Source organism: Melanostigma gelatinosum (genome assembly GCF_949748355.1).
Source record: "Melanostigma gelatinosum genome assembly, chromosome: 15".
NCBI lineage: Eukaryota > Metazoa > Chordata > Actinopteri > Perciformes > Zoarcidae > Melanostigma > Melanostigma gelatinosum.
The window spans coordinates 7,663,560-7,688,668 of NC_136648.1; the positions used below are offsets into that span (position 1 = coordinate 7,663,560).

The 25,109-nt window shown below is 39.2% G+C and overlaps 1 protein-coding gene across 2 annotated transcripts; it reads right to left on the reverse strand.

Moving 5' to 3' along the window:
* Nucleotides 1–3,314: 3,314 nt before the first annotated feature.
* On the reverse strand, nucleotides 3,315–24,115 carry LOC306788669 (RNA-binding Raly-like protein; the record flags this gene model as incomplete). Of its 2 annotated transcripts, XM_079284271.1 has the most annotated exons (8): nucleotides 3,315–4,053; nucleotides 4,764–4,801; nucleotides 5,335–5,492; nucleotides 5,713–5,826; nucleotides 6,946–7,136; nucleotides 7,911–7,958; nucleotides 8,691–8,766; nucleotides 23,860–24,115. In XM_079284271.1, 7 exons carry the CDS (start codon nucleotides 24,113–24,115, stop codon nucleotides 4,769–4,771), a joined length of 876 nt encoding a protein of 291 aa, XP_079140397.1. In that variant the 3' UTR covers nucleotides 3,315–4,053; nucleotides 4,764–4,768. The 2 variants fall into 2 exon arrangements, with proteins under 2 accessions (XP_079140397.1, XP_079140398.1); XM_079284272.1 differs by lacking the exons at nucleotides 4,764–4,801; nucleotides 23,860–24,115 and adding an exon at nucleotides 17,354–17,451.
* Between the last annotated feature and the right edge of the window lie 994 nt (nucleotides 24,116–25,109).

Here is a 25,109-nt window from a genome sequence, read left to right on the forward strand (position 1 = left end):
TTTTGTAAAAAGTACAATGTTTTACTCTGAGATGTTGTGGAGTAGAAGTAATGTAACAAAACATATACATTTTCCTACTTGTTACTTCCCACCACTGGGTGTACTCTGTATATACTTGGGACAGTGTACTAACGCCGTGAATAATTTCACGAGCTATGTGATAAGGAGAAGAAACACGCGTCAACTTAAGGTTTACATTCTGCTAAAGATTTGGACGCTACACACGTACATAGCTTATGTACTCAGTTTTATGTTTTTATACAGTTTTTACAGAGGTGATACCACCTAAGAAGTCATCCAGCTTATGACTTTCGACCCATTAATAAGAATGCCAGAAATTGTATTTAGAAGTTGCTCGAGAACGATGAGTAAGGATAAGTGGAATGATCAAAATCAGATCACCAGAGGCTGAGATATCCGGATTTTTAGTTTGAGACAAGCTCCAAAAATGCCAACATTTCCCAAAATTCAACACAAGTTTTCACAAGCCGTATAGTAATCCTCATCATGAGTACATTGATCTTCATATGTGAAATCAGTAGCGTGTTTGTTTTCATACTGATTTAATGTAACATTGTAATAAAGGCTTTTTCGGAGGCTGTTCTTTAGTTGTCATGGAATTGCAAACTGTCAAATTTATATTTTTTCTCCATGCACATTACGAAAACATTGAGCTTCAAAGTTCCTTTTCCAATTAGGAAACAGCAGGAAACTGACTGTCTGGAGCTTTCGATCATATCACATGATCTTCATAAGCAGACGAAGAAGCTAAATAAGCCGTGAGATATTGTATTTTTTACTGCACTTTTCCAGGAGTAAACTTTGAAGCTTTTTGATGGTTTAACAAATCCAAAACATATAACGTACAACAAGCATGTTTTATCAAATACGTGACTAAATTCCTGGAAGAGAAAATACACAAACATTGACTCTCCATTATGTAAACCATGTACATTTTAAGTTTTACAGCATTTATTATAAATTTGCTAATTGCAGCCCCATGTTGTTAATCACTCACACATCATAACATATGTTTTTGTGTCTGCTCCCTTCACTCCCTGTGTTTAACTGACATTGTTTCTTTGTTTTTACTCATCAGTTAAATTAAAGGACATATGGGTTTGCTTCCAGCTTTTCACATCTTCATTCTTGATTCTTTTTAAGCACCAGCTGCTTCCCTCAGAATTTGTACCCCCCTTCCTGGCAGCAATTGCACATTAAAAAATTGGGCAAATAGAGAGAGAAACAGACACCAATCGTTGCATGAAAAACACAATATGTTATGCCTGCCAAAGAAAAGATGTTTGTGTATAATATAAAGTATGCCTTTGTCTCAAAGCAACCATAACATTCTAGTCTTCAATTTAAATGACTCTTTGCTCTTCCTCTTGCCATTTGTGTGAACAACTGAATATGATCTCTGTTGTTTATTTATTTGTTAATTATTTATTGTCTATCTTTCGATGATGACTCACAACCATAGAATCTTTAAGGGCACAGTATATTTAATACAAGCACTGCTAATAATCTCCAAACCAGAATTGAAAAAAAGAAAAAAAAGCCAATAGAGAATCAATATTGGATTTTGGCCTCTACAAAAAGTTATACAAAATTATTTTTAAAGTCTTGAAAGTGTCTAGTACACAACCAAATATGTGACAAATTGTATCCAGTAAATAGTGTGAAGGGAAAAGTAATTTGAGTCAAAGTGAAATAATCAACTTCGATGACCAAGAACAAAGAGTTAGAAGGACTTTAGCTGATGTCGGAAGACTTTGACATTCTTCATGGAGGAATATATTAAATATTAATAGCTCCTTATGCTGGCTTTCACTGCGATATCATTCATGAAACTTTAACAGTAGCGCTATCTTTAAAGGCCTGTGAAACAAAGCTTGCTGCAAGTTGTGCATCCTCGCTCAATATGGCTAATCACAGATGTATTATTAAGATCCTGACCCCTCTTATACACATAACTCCTCCAGCAGCGAAAGGCCGGTGATTGATTCAGTCCATCACACACTGAACATTGTCCATATTAGAGGAGCTGCATGACTGATCATTGTACTCACTGGCTGCTAGCCAGCGATGATAGAGCCAATTATACCTGAAAACCAGCCAATGGCCCTCCTTAACCTGTGAAAATGATGATCTGGTGCTAATGAAGTGAGTGAATTAGAAATGCCATCTGCTGCTGCCCCATCACCACTTATCGCTCATAAGCATGTAGTTTTCAAGGGCAATGTACTAAAAAAGAAATAGATGAATATTCTCAAAGCCAATTACAGAATAGGACTAATGTATAAGAATGCTATAATTAAACTTGAGTAGAGTGTACATTTAGCATCAACTTTATTTTCACCTTGCCACTCCCATTTGTTTTCGAAAATGGTTTGAAGGTGGAGAGAAGTTACTCAGAAGAGGCACTGTGATGTTTACTTTGTCATAGTGTAACAATAACAATGCTAAACTGATGTTAAGAAGGTTTAACGTTGACCGCCTTTATCATCTTAGTCTAGTGTGTTAGCATTTGATAGAACTACACACAAAGCACAGCTGAGGCTGAAGGGAATGCCAATTATTTTTTAATCATAAACTAAAGTACTGTACTAATTAAACTTACTATTCATCCTGAGGGACACATAGATCTGCGGGGTTGGAGGAAACATTCTTTACTGAAGTAAAGTTTCAAATACCATATTATAAAAATACTCCGTTAGAAGTCCTTCATTGACAATGTTACTTTAGTAAAAATATGTAAGTAAAATCAGGAAAATATACCAAGTACTGTACTCAATGCAGAAAATGTGCTCTGTGATTATTATGTCTCCGCAGCAGCAACAGCCATGGTCGGCATTATGTTTTCGGGTTTGTCGTCCGCCATTCTCGTGAACGCAATATCTAAAAAAAAACTCCCCAAAAATGTTCAATTGGACTCAGAAATAGTGAGAAAAGCTCAATGCAATGAATAAAATCGCAGGAAAGTCCAACTACATCACAATTGTATTTAATCTTCAGGGGAGCACGAATGGCTGAAGAAAAGTCCCATGCCAATCCATCCAATAGTCGTTTAGATATTTCGACAGACGGGCATCTTCATCCCTACCGCCATGTTGCTTAAGTGTAGTCAGGTAGACACTTTCCAATACGGCTTCTCGTGTCATACAAGGTTATTAAAAATATTGTTTAAGTTGTTTTTCAAGCTGTAGGTAAATATAAATATTTTATCTACTGACCAAACAGAAAACACTGCATTTCCCCTCCCCGATTGTTTTAAAAAAACAAAGCCACAACACTCTGGCAGGCTGTTTCTTTATGTTTTTTGGGAGGACCGGGTTTATTTCAAAAACTGCTATCATCCATAGCTGTACAACAGATGCAATGAATACAAATGATCCATAATAATAGCCACAGTTTTTAACATGCAGATAGTAAAAAAAAATTGTATTTTTTTGTCAACCATAAACAGAATGTAAACGGAATTCAAAATGCATGTTATCATGTATAACGGATGACAAACAGTGTGGAGACATTCTGAATAAATTACATTTCAGTTAAATGTACGAACAAAGAAAAATCACATAATTATCAAGTCTTCTGTCGCTGCCAGCGTCCCGACTCGTCACAGTTTTCAATGCACAGAAACAGAACAAACATTACAACAAAAGAGGGCGTTTCATGATTCCTCTGACTGATAACGTAACTGTATTTTTATGCACAATACAGACCACAATATATTAAGAACACAATATATTGTCCTTACTTTCCAGAGAGGCAATCAGCTTGAAGGGCAATTATAGATTGCTCTTTGCAGGTGACCTTGCAGTCGTCTGAAGAATATTTATAACCAGCATTTAGATGAAGTACACATCAGGAATGTCATGTTCTAATGAGGCAAACAAGCGAAGAAAACAAGTTTGAAAAACTCTTCCTCTGCTGTCGTCACCCCAGTCATCGCTTTCCTAAAATTTCAAATACACCTTCTTGATCAAGAAGGTTTTGCTGGCATCTGTTCTCCCTTCTTCTTGGACGGTAGGCTCCCCTTTTCCCCAACTTGAAAAGAAAAGAGAATACAAGACAGACAGCAGTGATAATTAATATTAATACCATTTACTTTCACAGTAAACCTATGTAGAAAAGGTGGCTACATTATAAGCTGCTTTATCTGCAAGATGAAAAACAGAGGGGTAGGGGCTGCGACCAACATTATAATAAACTAATGCTTTTGATATTACCTGCAACCACTGAGATGTGCACCCGAGGACAAGCAGTTCATTATGCTACCATCTTAACCATCATGTTCAGAGCGGCTGTAAAAGATTTCCCGTTATCGGGCACTTGAGGACAGCGGGGAGGAAATGTCAGCCAAGAGGCAAATAAAATCGATCAAAGCTATTTGTTCATACAAAGAAAATCGGGGGATTTAAATGTCGTCTGATGCAGAGCGCGGATGAGACGGAGTCGCATCTCTGTGGCGGTTCAGACAGTCATCAGTGATAACTGCAGAGAAGCTGCCTTCACTTTACGCACCCAGACGGAGAGAATGACGGCCTATTTAGAGGACAGAATGAGCAGCGTTTCTCACTCTGCTTAAAAGTGGAAAATAAGCCGACGATCTTCAGCATCGCTGCTGCTGCTGACTACAAGCGGCTGGACACTGAAAAGGGGTACTGTGGTCCATACTCTGTTAGAAGTCCATTCACAAAATGAAATGCCATATAAATAAAGAATTATTCCCTGTTAAGCAGGGATTAAACACTGACCTTACTCAGTTGTCAATGTCCGATATGTGGTTCTCTATCTGCGATTAAAAGAAAAACAACAACGAAAGAGATATCAGTGAGATAAACATCCATTCTTATAACTGGCCCTTCTTCAAGTCACAATCATTTTAAAAGAAACAGTGAAATTGGGTTTTTATTAACGTGTATGTTTGTTGTAATGTCACATAGGGGGCTTTTGATGAGCAAAATATCAGAATAAGTGAATTTAGAAGTAGTTACAATAAAGTTGCGGCAATATATTGATTTTTCCACAATAAATAAGGACACAAAAATATATAGATACAGAGAAAGAGGGGAAAGTTCATTAATCTCTCACACATTAAGCTACATTTCTTCCTCAGAAAATACAGACTTGGTTGAGCAACTGGTTCCAGATAATATTTTACATTACATATTTTTGGAATGCTTTTGTGAGCATACGTCAGTTTTTCCATGGCCAGGCAGCTTGAGAGGCTATTCAGCCATTGAGTAACAGCATAGCTTTGCAAGAAAAACATCTTTCCCCCCCCCACTCCTATTCAGACTGTAAATGTCTACTTGACCAGCTCACCATGTTGCTGGTGCCTTGATCTTCAAAGTCATCCTCACCGCCGTCCGTCATCTCCCCTGCCTCCACCTCGGCGGTGCCCTCCGCCTCCTCTCCACCAGAGCGGTCTGCTGCATCACCATGGAGACACTCACACATCTCCTCTTGTTTCCTCTGCACATCTGAGGAAAGAGAGACGGGCAGTCAACATCAGAGCGGAATGGATTTATTGAACTGACATCTTACTTTCACTAACAGAATGATTTCTTTCAGACAACCCACTCTATAAAGCTTCAGTATTTCTTTTAGTTTCCCTTTGCTGTGTGTGTGTGTGTGTCTTTCATTTGCACATCTATATACACCGGTATGCATGCTTCTCCCCTCCCCTCTGTCGAATCTCACCGCCGTCAGAGCGATGTTGCTTCTCAATCCTCTCCAGCCTTCCAAGCAGGGAGTCGATCTTGGTCTTGATCTGCGACAGCTCCTTCTTGATTATTTGGAGCTGGTCTGTCTTCACTGTGCGCAAACATAAATAAAGTTAAAAAGCATAATTAATGTGATGTGTGACGAGGATACAGAGACGGCTACAGCAGCCACTGCACTGCTCAAGCAAGTTTCAGCGCCAAGTTCGTTGCCAGAAATGTAGCTGAGGCACAATCGTGAAAGGGCGTTCGAATGGAAGCCAAAGCCAATGATATATTTTACGGCGTTGCATTGTGTGGAGAATACTGATTAGTAAGAGTGAGATTACGAGCAGTGCAAAGGCAACTGTTGAACAACTGTAAATAAATGAAGGTTTCATACAATCTGGATGTTATTTTTGCAGTCATTCCAATCAGTTACAATAACACTGTCTCCACCAACTTAAAGAGTACTTTGACTTTTTAAATTTTTGATTTTCTAGGTGCTTTGTGGGTCCATTGAGTTACTAACAGACTGAGCCAGGTCATCAAACTCCACGCAAGAAGGCAATTAAGTATATTTCCAAAAATGTATTGATTGATTTTCTGGGCCACTTGGGGGCAACGCAACACTGACTTAACAAAGTTGATTTAACAAATGTGTTTGCTGATGTTGCTCTGTAACTGCTTGATGTGTAAATAAGCAACGGTTTGTCCTTTTATTTGTTTCTGGCCACCTGGCAAATGTAAGTCCATTTAGCTGCTAAAAGCTCCACTATGATCAGGAGTTAATCTCCAACGGAGTCTGTCTGCCATTTGGTGCAGAGCAGTAGTGTACTGTGAGTTTTTAGAGCTTTTTCGCTGAGAACATTTGCGTAAATTTAAAGATGTACTGCTTCTTTTTTTTTAAACAAAAACAATGAAGACGTCACCTTGGGCTCAGGGAAACTGATGGGTGTTTTACCTTATTTTCTGCTCATTTACAAATGATTCATGAAATAATCAAAAAACGTGATCAATTGATAAATACAAATAAATATAATAAGTTGCAACCCTGAACCTGTCTGATTGCCCTGCTGCTAAAGTGTTTTGCCACGTTTTCAGATCTCACGAATCATTTTGGTGAGAACATTCTTATCACAATCTAGAAATGACAAAACTGAAAGACCTAAGTTGTAATAAACTTGAAATTCCCTTTAAACAGAGCAGAAAAAAAGTGACAAAGAGTACATACGTTTAGGGACTGTGATGGAAGAGCCGACATTGAGCGCTCGGGAGGAGGAAGAGGAGGAGGAGGACGAAGAACAGGCCCTGACGGGAAAGGAGGATTTGGCTCTGCGTGTGGACGGGACGACTAGTCGCGAACGTTTGATGGGGATCACAGCACGGGTCGGGGGCACGACACGACCGTGGTACTCAAAGAGTCTGAAGACACATGAGAAATAAAGTTGCAGCACTCTTTGAACAATAGAAATGTTACAAAAGGAGTTACAGTGCAGAAAAAGTCATCTTTTTACAAGCAGGGAGAAGTATTTCTGGATTTATTATAGCCATTGAACAGCAAAGTGTCCTGGTGTGTTTTTATTTTTTCCAGGAGTCACTCACATGTTTAGATGTTGTTACTCTAGCAACAATAAACATTTACAAAGCCCCTAATAGACATGCTGCAAACGATGTTTGAACGATAGATGGAGGTACATATTAAACGCAGCGGCCATTCAATCAAATCTTGTTCCCACTTGCCTATGACACATTACATTGCCAAAGTAGCAATAACGACTCAAAGCTGAAGGATTCAACTCTCATCAGGGTTACTGCGAAGGGAGGAAGTAAACAAGCCAATGAAAATGTCAGAGGGAAGACACATTCTCTGCCTTGCCAGCGCAAATGACCAGCCTGGGGACTATCTGACATTCAGTACGCGCCTATGCGGATAAAAGCATCATTAGTAATTCCAACGGAAAGGAATAAAAACCTCCCTATGACATTCATTATGCTTATGATAATGTATTACTTAGCCTTAGATGGAATTGGGACTATTCTGTTCAAAACTATTTTAAGTAGCTGTATCTGAAAAGTGGAGAAAGGAGGCTGAACAGTGAAAGTACCAGGAGAAATGTGATTGAAAAAAACGGTGTGAAGGAAAAGAACCAGTTCAGCCAAAGTGTTATTTACCATCAGATACGCCTCTTTACATACCTGCTGTAGAAATCATCTCTGTAGTAGTCATAGTCAAACTCATAGCCACTGTGAAGATAAAACAAGTTCCCTGTTAAATGTATAAAAGTCCAGATTTATTTCAAATTTGGCGATTAGCGTCTACTTCCTGACAATATTGGTAATCATTATCGAGAGACCTGGCTAACGTTAGCCCTCCTGAATATAATGAAATATCATTATCAGAGTGATGGTTTGGTTAGTTATTGATAACAAACATGCTCTATTACAATAAGATATATGTAGGATACTACCGGCTTGGAACCAGTGTGGGTTCAGTGACGTTATTCTTTCCTTTTAGCTAAGAGCAGAAACAGTCTTTATGCTACGCTAAGCTAACCGTCTGCCACGGTGTCATTTTTACACTTCTTTTTCTGCACAGATTTATTATTTAGCATACAGACATGAGAGTGATATCAATCATCTCATCTTACACTCAGCAAGAAAGCGAATACGCTAATTTACCAAAGAAAATCCCTTTCAATCCCAAATGATCAGCTATTTTGTTCTTCTTTTAGCCTTTAAAATGTCGGCCATGTCACTTCCTGTGCACTGTTTTTTCTTTGCCTCCAACAAGCCGCTACAATGTCAAGAATCAGCGAATGTGTAATAACAGACACTGATAGCACAGTTAGGAAATTGGCTGCTCCTGCTGAAGTACCCGACCAGACAGCAGAATATAACTACGGCGGGAAAAGTAGGTCAGCAAAGCAATCGCCGACGGCCACAGTTAATTAAACAAGACACACGTTTCACACAGACCTGTAGAGGGACGACAGAGGCCTCTTGGAGCCCATCTTAGGCCTGTATGGTTTTGGCTCTCCTGCCATGTTGATATCTGCAAACACACACAGTAGCACCTTATAAAATTAAATTAATATCACAAAATGGAGCTAGAATGAAATCCTGTGTAACATAAGCGGGCAGAATGAGATATATATATATATATATATATATATATATATATATATATATATATATATATATATAACATGATATTTTCATGTGTAATGAATTTAACAATTTAATGAGCTTCCAAGCTGTTTAATTGTAACTCAATTAAAAATGTATGTTAATGATTTTAATGAGAATACTGTTGAAATTGGGTTAACAAATCATTGCATGTGAAATGCTTGCAGGGTACAAATACATGCAAACATGTTCATATTCTCATATCTCCAAAATGTGATGAGGGCCCCAAGCATGAAAGTGTTGTTTTTGGAGAGATTGCTGTTCTACAAAATGTGCATTCACATTTTTGAGGGGCTTGGGAACAAAATAGGCACAAGATTCAAAAATGTAGAAAGTTCAGCAGTGATGAGCCCTTTTCCCTATTTGCTGACATGTTACAGATGAAAGGATATATTTCTTGTATTGATTAATAAAGACGATCCGTGCAAGATTAATATATACAGGAAATATGTCAGCTTTACCATTTTGTGTCTTATATGCGTGTACTCCATGCCACGTAATCACAGTCTCCAGACAATAACATCTGGATCTTATCTTTTCAGACACTAATAATCTTGACACATTTCTTTAAAATACAGAAACTCAAGTGGAACATATCATTCTCCATTTTGAAGTGAAAACATCAGTATCCAAACTTTGGGAGACGAGGGACACGCTAATTACACAGGCACAGAGAAAAAGACGAGAGTAGAGAAAGAGCGTTGCTGACAATCCCTCGAGGGGCGATTCACTCTAAATCACTTCTCGGACTCAGACTTAATTCTCACCGTCTTCTAAACTTCACCTCTCTGGTAACCTCTTACATTTTATTCCCCACCATCTTGGAGAAATACATGTCATGGAGGCATTCCTTTACTCAAGGCTGAAGCTTTGCATCGAAGCCCTGCAGACTCAGTCAATGTTTATAAGACAGGGCCTTATAAACAATGCAAGACCTGGCATCATCTCTATATAACTTTTACTTCAACTTACTATGAAAACAATGATACCGAGTGAGGTAAAAAGTGACAGTAACATACTGGTGCTCTAAAACTGGTGCTCTAAAAACAACAGGATGTAATTTATCGTTTGAACCGCTCAACAACATGGTGGTCGCTCTGGCAGCTAATGGAGGCAATTTAGGTATTTAGGCTGCTCTTTCTGAGTCATATCTCAGTCAAATCTTAACACGCATACATGTATTTTAGATTCAGCGTAACTTACACTTGCAGAGGATGAAATGGTACCCAATGTCCATGCGAACAAATCATAAAAGTCTTAAAAGATAGTTTGATTTTCACTATTTACTGGTTGCTCTATGTATAAATCTATTATAATTTCAATACCTCCATTTATGAATTTTCATTGTTAGTTACTTTTAACTTTCAAGACAAATCCATACTTAGAATAATAAATATTATTTTGACTCAGACAACTTTATGAATGAATCAACTAATAAAAGGCAATAGCTAAACAAATACTAATAAGAATCTATACGTAGCCTTCTATTGAAAGTATTTGTTAGTTGGAGCCCTGCAGCTGGAGAAAGGGTTGTGCCTGTCAGGCTCTGTGTGATGAGATTAACCAGCTGAATAAAGAATAGACTTTATACTATCTTTATCCCTTTAAGGAGGATTTGCATTTGACCCATCCCTGTATATGGGGAGCGGTGGGCTGTGACGGGCACCCGGGGGTAAAAAACTGAAAAACAATGAAATTGCCTTCAAATGCATTAGCAGACTACTTCACCACATGGCTCGTCGTGATTGACAGCCTCTTATAGCTGCCAAGCCGGCTGCTATCACTGCGTTCAGTCCGTCGGCTTCTCAGCGCTGCTTCTGCTCAAACTCAGCTCAGTCAAGGTCATACACAAAAACAAATAGACACTTCCCACACAAACAAACAGAGGCACACACCGACAAAGCAGGGCAGACCCCTGTCTGGTGAGATGAGTTAGCCTAGGCAGCTTCAAAAAGTTGCAGAAATAAAGTATCAGCTTTGCATCAACTGCTTTGGGGATCATGCAGCGGCAACTTTCATGACAGGAGCTGAAGTCGAGTCATTGTTAATTGTTAATGCACTGAGCTTGTGAATTTAAAGAATGCAAGATCTCCGTTTTCAACACACACACACACACAATTGTGCTATGTTTGGAGCCTAGACTTTTCCCTTCCTCTCTTTTTTCCCCTCCTTTCCCACCTCGCTCTCCCTAATGGCCGAATGAATCCGGGCTGTATGAAGCCGCTCGCCGGTGCACAGGGACGTCTGTATCATTATCATTAGGCTCCAGGAAGACGTGAGGAATGGCTCGCATCGTTAAGTGTGCTCTCCTCTCTCTGGTCCCCTGCTGGAGTCATTAAAGAGAGAGCGACGCACTAAAAAGCACTCTCTAAACGAACAACGCCAACCCTCCACACCCCCGACAGACACACACTGAGCCTCTGATTGATTACAGTCATTATATTAGTCACAAAAATGAAACAGATGTGTGTGAGCTTGTGTGTGACTGACGGACTTGATTGTACATGTGCATCTGTTGAAAAGTTGAGCCTGGAAATGGAGGAGGCTGTGTTGCTAAGCAATAGCCAGTTAGGACTTAATTGATACTGTAAACTGTATGCGGCATCATGAGTGAGCACAGAGACAAATTCAAAGACAACAAAAAAAAAGTACTGGCCAACCTCTCGACTTGTGGGGGTTTTAATGTTGAAAAGGAGAAGACTCTCTTTAAGCGGCTGCCATAGCCAGTGATGTCACTCATTGGTTTGTGGATTTTTGCCGTTTTTTGTGCAACCAGAAGTGACACGAGAGGGTGTGAGCACTCCGTACAACCCACCACTGAATAAGACATTTTAGGCAACCAAAATGAACTGAAAACACACTATAAAAGGTTCAAATTAGTAAGATGAAAACACAGAAAACTCCCAGACCGGATACCGTTGTAGTAGCACCCTGTCAATCACACGGTAAAGCATATCCGCTTCATCGTCTATTCTAAATGGACCATAATTTACTAAATGAACATCTTGCTGTATTAAAGAAGACTTGAAACTAGCAATTGAGACCATAAACTCATTTTTACAATGTTTATTGAAGTAATACATCAAGTGAGAAAAAGGGTAATTTTCACATAGACTTCTATACAATCAGACTTATTTTTACAACCATTAGAGAGAATACAAGTTCATTGGCTTTACTTTTCAGACGCGGAGGTTTCCGCCTGTGCAAAGGTGGCACAAAATGGTAACGATCTTCCCTGTGACAAAACCTCAGAGTGGGTTTATGTATGTGAATAGAAGAAGTATAGAATAACTCAATATCAAAATAGTTATCACATATGGCCTCAGTGGAAAGTATATTGTAAAAAGCAAATGAAAATATGAATTCAATTACATCAAAAATAAAAATGAACAAAATTAAAGTTGCAATCCTTAAGATTTCAGTCCTGGTGTCACCCGTGTTCACTGGTGGCGATGGCGAGTGCAGGTCCAACGTCCAGATTTTTAAAGTAAGAGGTTTAGTTTGCAAGTCCATTTAATTGAACGTCTCCGTCGGCAAAGATGTGGCTGAGTTCAGCAGCAGGTTTATCCATCCACACTGGATCCTTTAAGAATACAATCATCACCACCTCAGGGAACCTCTGACTCAGTTTGGGTTCATTCATATTAATGAAGCAGTGCTAAATTACCTTCGAGTGTCTTTTTTAGTTATAAATAGACCCCTCGGCTCAGCTTGCCCTTGAGCTCTTTGTCTCTGGAGACGTGGACGAGTCATTAAAACCGGACCAGCGCAGACTAAACTTAGTTAGTCCACTGGGATGAGCTTAGTTTAAAAGCTAAATAACTGTTTAGCCCTTGTGCTGCTTCCATTTAGTGTATTAGCAATTTTCCTCTTGACTGGGATTATTCAAGAGACTGTGCAAAGGAACTTTTAACTTTGGGACTAGGGATAGTTGGGAGGACAGCGGTTGTCCGTGTTAAACTACAGCCTACTCTCCGTCCAATTAATGCAGAAGAGGTGAGCGATGTGGTAATACAGCCTGAGAAAAGGAACGAGAGAACACATTTCCTCCCTGCACTAATACCGAAACACAATCTTTGGCAGGCAGAGCATCACTCCTGGCACAGAACAATCTCCGTCGATGCCGTTACGCGAGAGCAGGTGAGCAGTATTTGATTAGGAGATCGCCCGGGCACCTGTGTGAATACAAATGAGCGACTAAGAGACATCCTGCATGACAGCAGCCGCAGATTCACTCTACACTGTGTTCTCGCGGCCCGTAAATCTGATAGGGAGGACTTGAACACTCTCTGAGCTCGGCTCAAGGGCACAGGCAGTTTCGGCTTTTCATTACAGCCGAGAGAGTGTTTCCTTAAGCAGTGCAGGCTGAGTGACAGGGTGAGGAAGCAGACACTGCCAGTGTGTGTCTGGGTATACACAGTGTACGGATTAACGCGTCTGTGTGGACATAATGACCTTCTGTTCACATTATCTTGAAATATTGTTCTTACTGGTTAGAATGCCATTGCAGATTGTATTTGAATTGATATTAGTTACAGTGCATTTGCAGATACAATGAATGTAATTCTGGGAAGTCTATCAACATACTTATGCTGGTTCCACAGATAGATATGAGTATGACATAGCTCAAACTGGGAGTCAAATGTCCAAATTAATTCCTTTGCACTGTTTAGTTCTTGACTATTTTAACTAATTTGTCGTGAATGTTGGGAAAATTAAGATTATTTTTTTCAAAATAAAACAGAAACCACGACATAACGCTCAGTGTATGCCTGTTGCAGCCCTTTTTTCTGCAGTAACGTATAAGCGCCAAAAGACAAAAGCTACATCTGAAGGACTGTATGGGAACCCTGAAAATGAGTCACAATAAAAGCCTTCTTATGATAACACACAGCAGTGTTGAGTTTGCATTAAAACCATAAGGCAATAAGAAACAGAGCAAAGAGGAGCTAATCTGAAGAGAAGGACACTTCTTACTAAAATATGACCAAATGGAGAGGCGAAGTCTCCGTTTGAATTATATCATGAATGACACAACTGTCAATTGTTTTGTCAGATCAAAAGGTAAGAAAGTCCCAGTTTGTCATAGATTTGTTCGAGTATCATTGCGTGAAGTGTGAACCCGATCAGTGAACTACATCTTTCGTCTCGCTAAATGCCCGATACCGTGGCTAGCTAGCTGGGTAACTTAGCTTTTTCCATGCACAAATGTGTCGTCATCTTACCTGATGTCTTTTATCCAGCGACTCTTTTTATCAGCCGGGAAGCAAAAGAACCGTTTTTCGTGCGAGTACATCCCGGTACAAAACACACGGACAGCACAACTTCAGCGAGTGATGTCGCTTACGCAAATTTTGGGTGTGTAGTCTTTCTAATTACGGATTTTCACAGTCTTATACTTCAACAGTGTTACTACAAAATGTAATGCAGTGAAGGTCAAAAAGAAAAAAAGAAGTAAAATAAATTTTTAAAAAAGCCTCCGTCCACTATTTGAGAATTTACGGTATCTTTAAATTCTCAATACAATTCCACAGTTCTTACTTGAAAGAATATAATTACAGAAATCTAAAGTAAACTTAAATTTAGGCTCGTCAAACTGTACTTACACCGTAAGTTAAAGTTCTCACTAATCTCATAAACTGCAGATATCTTTCATCTGAATCCTGTCAATGCTAAATACTGAAGACTATTACCTTGCGAGCTACTTGACATTATGCAACTCTGAGCTACACGCACCGATCGTTTATTACGTCCTGACGGATTCCACCAATCAGGACGGTGGAGAATCGTGTCGTCAAGGCAGCTTGGATTAATTACTGTCCTTCCTTAATGAATTCCTTGTACTTTGATCTTTCGCCCTCTTAAGGAAAATGGTTACTTGGCAGCCCATAAATTTGGCAGCCGGTCCCTGAGCTCCCGAGGATCTAATACAATTATTTTCATCAGACCTGCTGAGCTGTGGTCCATTAAGGAGAGCCGGACGTGTGGTTGCTACATTTTCGGGGTTGACTGTGCTCAATAGATCGCATTGAGAATACACGCAATAGTGCGTGAATGTTCTTCGGAGCAGCAGAAGGTAAAATGTTTTCACGCCTGTGGTACATCTCAACATTGTCACGAGTTGATTTTTTGCATTAAACCATAATGAGCATATTGTAGCCTGAGGTAAAGATAATTTAGTCTTTCATCTCTCCTGAGCCATTCATACACTTTTCCTCCTTTTCCTTATGATGCAACTATGTGGCTCTTAAGTGCAACCGTTCAAAATGTTTTAAGCCCAGGAGCATGGTCCATCACTTCCGCCTCAACACACGCTGGTGAATCTGTGCAAGCAGCTGGAAACAAACCAAACAGCTGCTTGAAACTACTTGTACATCTGCTCTGAAACTTGGCCTCCTTGTTCAGGGGTTGACTGTTGAAACACTGAGCAGCAGACGTGTTTAGACATCAACTCAATTGAAGGATTAGGTAACACACACACCAGAGGAATCAGAAAAGGTTTAACAGGTTAGAAAAAGAAGAGAAGTTTAAAATATTCTCAGATTTCAGCTTCTCCATTGTTAAGATAAGTTCAGCAGTTTGTCTTATGCAACAGTAAATTAGACTTTGATGGTTGGTCGGACAAAACAAGGACCATAGGAAATCTCAATGGATGCTTTATCACATTCATCAAATGATTGATTTACTAATTGGGGAAATAATCGTCAGACTAATCAGCCTTCGTTCCCGGGAGCCATCTTGTCATGCCACAGTAGGAAAAGCACAGGTGTGAATAATAGAAATGGATGAATTCCATTTAGCTGCATTGGTTTCAGGGTCCTGATCGAGTGTAGCAGGAATGAGCCCTAAACCCTGGAAATGAGTCAGCATTCTCGCACTTCCGGTTCCCTCGTCTGGTGGGTTCAGACGCCTGAAATAAGGATCAAGATTATCCCGCTGAACAAAACGTGTAAGTATCATAAACGTTTGTTTGCCACAGAGTTTATTTCTCATCCAAAATTCAATGGAAAAATCCCATTCGCTTTTTGTGGAGGGAACCAGGGTGATGCTAACTTCCGGGTTTGGCCAACAACAATAAGTCATCCCTGCAGCACCCTATGTGCATGCTGCCTCACTCGCACGGCTTTTAGTTGATTAGTTTCTGTCAAAATGTCCGCTGTGAAAAAGGCCTTTTTGATAAATAATTGTTGCAGCTCTGACTTTATATATTTAAATCATTATTAATAAAAGGTTACATGCAAAACACACTGGTCATATAAATAATGTATTCTGACCATGAATCAGTAAATCTAGATGTTAATATACGAGATATGAATTATTCATTTAACCACAGATCTGCCAACAATGCAGAAATATCTCCCTCAGCCTCTTCTGTACACACCTCACCTGGAGCTGTAATGTGCAACCAACCACTGCAGCTCCAGTGCTTTGCTCAAAGGCACTTCTGCACTGAACACACGCTCTGAACATCACAACACCACCACCACTGTATTCTTTTTGACTGCAGTCACCAAACAGATTAAAATGAATGTTACATGCTTTATGCAGCAATCTCCTGCCTGTGACACAGAGTCACCGATAAAAATGAGCATTTCACACAATTCTTGCAAAATAAATAAATAATAATAATAATACACAAAGACTGGATGAAAAGGGGATTTATGTTGTCTGAATTGGTAAAAGATTAGCTTATCAGCCATGGCATGTAAATGTTTATCCAGTGGGATTTGCATCAGTCCCCATGCTTTAATTCCCATTCATTATTAAAGCAGCAATGCAATATTTTACAGTGTATTTTAACATAAAATAGGGATTACTTCCCGAGAATTTTCAAATGTACATGAATATGCTGACACATACTGAGCAACAGAAAGGAGGAGATGCATATTCAGATCATGAAGACACTGCAAAGAAGCCTGCACACAGCAGGGGTGGAGGAAGTACTCTGATCTCTTTAAGTAAAAACAGCAATACCACAATGAAAAGGATTCTCTTTAACAAGTGAAAGTCCGGCATTCAAAATCTTACACGAGAAGACTACAAGCAGCAAGTTGTACTTAAAGTATCAAAAGTAAAAGTACTAATAAGGCACAATGGCTCCACTCAACGTTTTACTTTTATCATTTGAATCATTTTCTTAATTCATCACCATCCAAATGATGTCAAATGTCAACTAATTTAAATTATATACAGTTATATGAAAAAAATACCTATTTAATGTATTAAATATTGATCTGATAAGTAACTAACGTTATATCTGTCAGATATATATATATATGTAAAAATATATAGCAATATACCCTCAAAGATAAAATGGAAATACGTCAAGTTTAAGTACAAGCAGTATCTCAAATTGGTACAATATTTCACCAACGCTCCCTCCAAACTAGCAGCATTAACTTCAGCCACATTTAAAGCTCCTTCGTCACGAGAGAGTGACGCCTCATACTCACATCTCAGGTTGCGACGCCTGCCTTTGTACATGGTCATGTCACGAGAGGGGACACGCGGGTGATGTCTGTGGTCGGGCTGACTTTTGCTTCCTTTTCTCTCCCTTAAAAAAAGCTAGACTGCGCGTGCACCTTCAGCTCCAGAGCGGAGCCGCTTCGGACCAAACCATTGTCGAACTATTCCAGGGGGAACTCTCTCTTCTCAAAATACTCCCTTATCAAAATACTCCTCTCTCTCTCTCTTCCAAAGACAGGAGTTGAACTACATGTGTTTGTCTCTGTGCAGCACAGATTGAGCAGTGAGGAAATACAACACGTTTAATATGACGCTTCATGGGTGATACTTTCAGACGATTTGACTCCCAAAAAATCTCTCTCTCCCCTTAAATGCGAAATGTATGTGACCAGAAAGGAGGAATTTGAAGTGAAGGAAGAGAATAAGGACAAATATGATCAAACTCTACTCTACAACAGTTTGTTTATTTTTGTATTGGACCATAGCCAGGATTTTAGCCCCTAGTCCCCGATCAACAAGGCACCCATCACCCCACTCACAAACATTTAACACCAAAAGGTCTTGGAAATGTAGTTTTAATTAACTGGATATTTTCATGTTTCATTTGTTCAGTGACCTATCAATTGTGTTGAAAATACAGACACTTATTGGCCTGAAAGTACTCAAACATATAGAGTCGAACATACTGGAATAGGCCTGTAAAATACCCATGACGCGTATACGGCTGCAACTAACGATTACTTTTGTTGTCGAGTAATCTTCTTAATTTATTGTTTGGCTCACAAGGTACCATCATGGAAACGTCTAAAAAAGCAAAATATCTTGTTTATTACAACCAACAGTCCAAAACAAAAAGGTATTCATTTCTATTGAAAACTATGGATTTGTTAAATTAAATCAATAAATTGACTTTTCTGGTCAGCTTTAATCATGCATGTTTTTAAATTGTTAAATTGAAATCCCCTTACCTATAGGTATATAAATAATGCTTTAAAAAAAAAAAGATTTCATGAAAAAGTACAGAAAACATGACTTCAGTGTCATCAATAGCAGCTGTGTCCACAATACAGTACATTTGCATGTTATTGTGAGTATTTGTTTCTGTATGTTAATGTTCATATATTGTCATATAACAATATGACTTCACAGATTTGTTGGCCACATTGGTGGGAACATTAAAATAACATCACCTAGAGTTGATAAGTGAAAGCAAACAGTTGCCTCTTTAAAAAAAACAGCAAACACTGACAAACATCAGCATGTTAGCACAAATGTTCAATGTCAATATTCACTCTCCTTTCAGCGCTCCACCAACTCCTGAGGGAAATATCTGGCTCTTCAGCTGCTAAATGCTCCACTATGTTCACCAGCTCGTCGTCAGCTTGGTGCAGGAGAAAGACGCAATGAGGGCAGTAAGAGAGTCGAGTGATGATTACATTATTACAATTACAATGACTCATTTGGACCCATTGTCAATAGGAAAATATTAGCTAGATGTGAACATTGAATGATGTTTTGATGGATTCACTGGCCATACATATTATACACTCATACATATAATTTTACAATTATGCATGTCAATACACCTGGTCATGTATAATACATACATGCATAGTCATATAGTCGGTATGTTGCTTTTATCCTGAATCTGTTTTATCCATTTGTTTACTCAAATGGGCTACAAATTAGAGCAAACATCATTGTATTTTTCATACACACAATGTTTATCTGTATTGTGTTCAATTAATGAATTATTTTCTTTTTATGGAAAGACGCATGAAAGTGAATGAAAAAAGCATGGAATAAAGTAATGTACGTCATGTATGTCTTGCTTTATGATTCACACAGACAGAATTCAACATACATTTAACGAAATAAAACCTCATCAAGAGATGAATCCTAAGGTTTGTTCTATAAAATACAAAACCTGCATTTTACCGCACTTTTAAACATGCAGAAAATACAGTTTGACCTCACTTTTCAAACAGCTTTTTTCCATTGGCATGACAACTCTCTCTCTCTCTCTCTCTCTCTCTCTCTCTCTCTCTCTCTCTCTCTCTCTCTCTCTCTCTCTCTCTCTCTCTCTCTCTCTCTCTCTCTCTCTCTCTCTCGCTCTCTCTCTCTCTCTCACGTGGAGGGGCTGTGGACTTAAGAGACAGACTGAAGAAGCAGAGCACCTGGGGCTCTGCCTACTGATTCCCCAGCTGTTGCAGCAGTCGGGCTCTGGTGTAGATGAAGCCTTGTAATTGTAATATCTAATTACACTGACAAGGGGTTTGCAGCTGTCTCTCGCACAGCCTGATGTCTTAATGGTCCCACAGCTTCTTTGTTCTCGCTAAGAAAAGACCAGAAACTAAAAGCTGATGAAAGATGGAGGCCGAGTGTGACGGATGCATGGCTTCAAGGACAGTCGCTTGAATCAAATGACCAATGTCCTCACTTTGACTTCTTTGAAAAAATATTAAAAATGGATCACAGTTTTTTTATGACGTGAGGACTAAACGCTCTATGTGCTTGGTCTTTTGGGATTTGTTCAAGGAGGTTATTCCAGGATACTTTTGAAACACATTTAATTGATTGGCATATCTCAATAGAAAACAGTCCATGTGTCAGCTGCTTTACTACTATTGAAACAGCAAAGACAAAACGCAGTTTATAAATGTAAAAATGTGGTCGGATATTCTGCACAGGATGCAGGTGAGCCCTGCAAGGGTTTGACTACTGAGGACAGGAATGAATTTGACATGCTGAGAAACTGAATAAGATGTCCTCGTTTTGGTGGCGTTGCCCTCACGGACATTCTTCCAGCACCATCTAGTGTTCATGCAGATGAAAAAAGTCATGGATGCATGAATAGTGAAGCCTGAAAGAACTGCCTGGTACACAGAAGCGTAAATCCATATTTCAGAGTAAACATTGTAACTTCTAGACTAGAATTTATTGTTTAATATAAAATAACCAACTTTACATCAACAATCCAACAGGTCCCATCTTTGTATCATACTTAAAGGAACAGTGTGTAGATTTATGGGAATGTATTTATGTATTTATGGGAATGTATCCTTACTGTAACTTTTATTGGTCTCACTGTGTTTCCTTATCATACATTTTACATATATCTTTTTCTATAAAAACAATCAAATGGAGCAACAGATTTTTAGACTGAGGTTTTGACAGACCTGCAGATAGATGGTTCACTATTATGAAATAAAGACACTTTTCCCAACAAATTTCCAAAACTGAATTGTTTCTTTTTCTTTTTCAAGCTTTACCACCTTTCTTTCTAAGAATTCAACCTGCAGTTCCTGAACACTACTAAAAAAAGGCCCCAGAATACCTTGGATTTATTATGGTGTTCTGACGCTTTTCAACCACAGAGAGGCGCTCAAAGACCACCAGACAGCAGTCACACGGGAAAGCTCTTACACACTTTGAACCAGAGAAAGCATTATATGATCACACTAAACTCGGATTATGAAGAATGCACCTTAGTATTGATACATCTATGTCCAGTTTATAGCCACAAAAGCAGAAAGCAGAAATGCTGAGATGGTGAAACAAGAACAAAACCCTCTCCTGCACTCTTCATCTGACATCTTCATCGGGATCTAAGTAGCTACCGTCCAGGCCAACCGGCGGTGTGATTAAAGTCACTTTAATTTTCATGAATTGCATAAAGTCAATGCGTCGCCACTCCAGTCATGTCCGAAGGAATTCAATTGAGTAAAGCAATCGCTGGAGCTTCAGCATCTCGCGGCTATTAAATCTACTCGAGCGCGAGACGTTGTGATAACTCAAGCTGGATACCGTGTGCTCAGGACTTTACAGGTTTGAATCCGACCCCGTGATCCCTCCCGTCACATGGCATACCTTCACACTCCTGTCTCCTCCCTGTGTGTGATTTAATGAGGAGAAAATATATAGAATCCATATCTTGTGCATGGCTGCGCCCACCTCTTGGCAATATAGTTCCAAACCCCAATCAAATATAAAGCTCATGTTTAAAAGATGTTGATGCGAGGGTTAAGTTTCACGGGGGCCAGCAGAATAAAGGCAGAAAAGATTATTTCCAAAGCAGAGAGAGACGTTATTGTGGGCACCTTTAGTATACCTCTGACACTCGTGGTGCATTGCTAATATACTGAATTTATTGTGTGTGTGTGTGTGTGTGTGTGTGTGTATATGTGTCCACAGACGCTCGGTGTTTACAGGGACCCTGTGAAGTGCAGTCAGTGGAGCTGCAATATGCCCCGCTATGCAAAGGAATACTTCACTTTTATTGCTGAAGCCTTGTTCACGAGCCACATGTTCACCTGAGATCTTCTCAGCGAGACGCTCTTTCCTTTCTCTCAAGAAATCGTGTTTTCCAGGAAATGCGTAGCCGTGCTGTGGTTTGTCAGTGTGCATAACAATGAGAGGAGCTCCTGTAAGTGGATGCAACGATGCAAACAGGACAAGACAGACGGGACGTGGATTGTTTCAGTGGTGTGATGACATAAAGCACTAAGGTATTTAGACATGTGTCGCATTCTTCCTGTCAATAATCAGGTCCGATAAATGAACATATTTTTTTTCGATGGTTCTATCATAACCCAAATCTCTGGCCATCATTTATAACTTAAAATAAAATAAAGGAGCCAGTTTTCAGGATTACAAACTCGACCCTTTGACGCTTTAAGAAATACGACTCTGTTACTGAGCATAAGAGGAGAAGATCGATACCATTCTCATGTGGTTAGCTTAGCATAAAGAAGGGAAAAAATGTTTTAAAAATCTGCCAACCACTACCTCTAAAGCTCATGAATTAACATGTCACATCTTGTTTGGGTCATAATATTGGTGCCTCTTCATTTGTTTCCAATTAAGTTTGGCTTGTATTGGATTTTGTTTAAAACCTGATTGTCTGTCTGTTTGTATCTTTTGCTCCTTCAGGTCTAATTTTACGAATGTTATTATTACCAATCACTGCCAAAACTACCCAAACACCTGAGTTGGCTCAGGTCAGTCAGTTTACTTTCACTAAAGGAGTATCAGTCACACAGCTCTACAAAAATACAATAATAGTTCTTGAGATACATGATTTTACAGCAAATTGCTGTGAACACAGCTCCACCTTGCATTTCTACCACTGCCATATGTCATTTCACAGCCCAAAAATGCATGAAACTGTCTGAACAAACACAGAATGGAATTACAGACGTGACCCCACAGCGCTGTTGTTCATTTTTAATGAGAGAGCAGGGATCGGGGACCTAATCAATAAGTAATATAAAGAAGATTTACAGGGATCCACTCAATGCCCATGAGGACCAGGATCTGAATGTTTCCTCCTTGCTGCTGTCCGTCTGACTCTCTGATCTGTACATTCAAGCTCAACCCCAAAAGATGTTTTCTGTATCTTAGCGTCTTCACCCCGGCTGCTCCTCTTCATTTCAGAATTATTTTCACGTTTTTTGTCCGTAAACACCATGAACCAGATGGCAGCTTGAGGTCTTCAGGCAATATTGATTCGAAATAATAGTTTTAAATAACATGCTAGAAGGTTTCAAACTGACTAAATCTGTATTATATTTCTCATCTTAAACCTCTTTTTATATGGACTTGTTTTTCTGAAATTGTCTTTTGTTATTGCTATTGACCCCTTCTTTTATGACTCTTGTTTTTATGTGTACATCTAGTTTTTATTGCTTTTCCAAGTTAAATTTTGCGTGTTGTATACAGCGCTTTGTTTTGTAATAAGCAAGGTTTTGTAAAACGATTACCGTATATTACATTGGTTTGAACAGAACATGCGAGAGGATGAAACATGTAGGTGTCTCTAACACTGTAATGCAAGTGAAGGATTTTACTTTTCAAAATAAAGTTATTAAATACCATTCAAATAAATGTTATAATCTAAAAAAACGTAAACATCTCTACAACATTTGGTCCACCTCTGATACTTGGGCATCTTTTCAGCTTAGAGCTGCGCCAACGATAAACCTGAACTTTGGAGGAAAATAAAACAGAATCCACAGGCCACTGGTCCATGACACAACCCTGACTCTCATTCATCACTAAATCCTCAGGTTCTGCTTGCTGAACAACATGCCGACAAAGGACCAACCACGGACCGCTGACGGCCAACTGTGGCATACCTACCTGGACCTGATGGAGAACCGCCACCCCGCAGACCTCTTGCTATATCTTTGTTCTCTTCTGTATTACTTTTATAAATGTCTGCCAGTGTCTCTCCACAGTGCAACGCGTAAATCAGCCAGCAGATTAGTAGATGAATGTTTTAGAAATGATGGGGGACAGTAATGTACTTTTGGAAATCCAAGTGAGGATCCATCTGACATACTGGAGAACAGCTTTAATGTGGAAGAGAGGTCTCTTATTAGTTGAATAAAGCACCATGTTACACGGTGTAGTTCTCTCTTGTGTAAAAAAAAAATATATACATATATATATTTCAATCAGAATTCAATGATGAACATTTGAAGAGCATTACCTAGTGACTGTCCGGCGATGACCCTGGTGTTCTCCGCGACCACGGCTGCCCTGGCGTTCCTCTCGCTGGCGTACTGAACGAAGGCGTAGCCCTTGTGGACCGAGCAGCCCACGATCTTGCCGTATTTGGCAAAGAGGGCCTCGATGTCGCCTTTGGTTACCACGGCCGTGTTGAGGTTGCCGATGAAGACGCGGGAGTTGAGGGAGCGCGGGTCATTCTTGTTGGTCATGTTGCTGGTCTGGGTCTTCCCAGTCATCCTAGTCCTGCAGCACTGCCTGCTGGGAGACACAGTTGCACACTGCTCAGAATGCCAGGAAGGTTAGACTGTGGAGGTTACTCACAGAAAGCCAAACAGTGAGCACCAGTGGGATGTAAACACCAGTCTGAGCTGAAAGCATATGTTGTAGATAATAGCAGTCATCTACAGGCTGAGAAAAATACATCTTTGCTTTTATGAATCCATTTAATCCCCACTAAATGGTCTAAATATGTTCTAAAAGGCATTTCGAGATATGCGACAAGATTTTCACCCAACAGCTTCAATGATCACAGCAAAGGCTCGATTTGTGTGGGAAATTGAAAACCACAATGCTTCGATATCAGTGAATCATGTAGGGCACGCTGACTTAAATCTTCAATTATTCTGTGATTAATTCTTTAGATTTTTTCAGCTAATCATTTGCTCAATAGACAGTGAAGCATGTCCATCACAGTTTCCAAAAACCCAACCTGATGTCTTCCGATTAGAGCTGCAACCAATGACCATTTAATTTATTGATTAGTGTGTGGATTATTTTCTTCACTTAATTAATCTTTTATTAATCATTCAGTCTATAAAGCAGAGTATGTCTTGTTCTCTCTGACCAACTGTTAAAAAACCCAAAGATCTTCAGTTAACTAAATTATGAAACAGAGAAAAAGTAGATAATTGGATTTATCAGTCATTTATCAAAAACAGTTTTAATAAAAATAATTTTCTGTCAATCTCTACTTTATTAATTACATATTGTTGCAGCTCTACTTCGGATTGCTGGTTTTGTCTGACCAGCAATCTAAAACCCAAAGAAATATAATGTAGGACAAAGAAAGTCAGCAAATGTTCACATTTCAGACGCAAGAACCAGTGAATAGAGGACGTTTTTTCAAAAAAACTGAAACTAGATGAGACTTCAAAGGTTACTCAATTGTTTCAAAAGTTGTCTATTATTTTTTTTAAGCTTAATCAATTAATTGATCATTTGCTTTCCAAT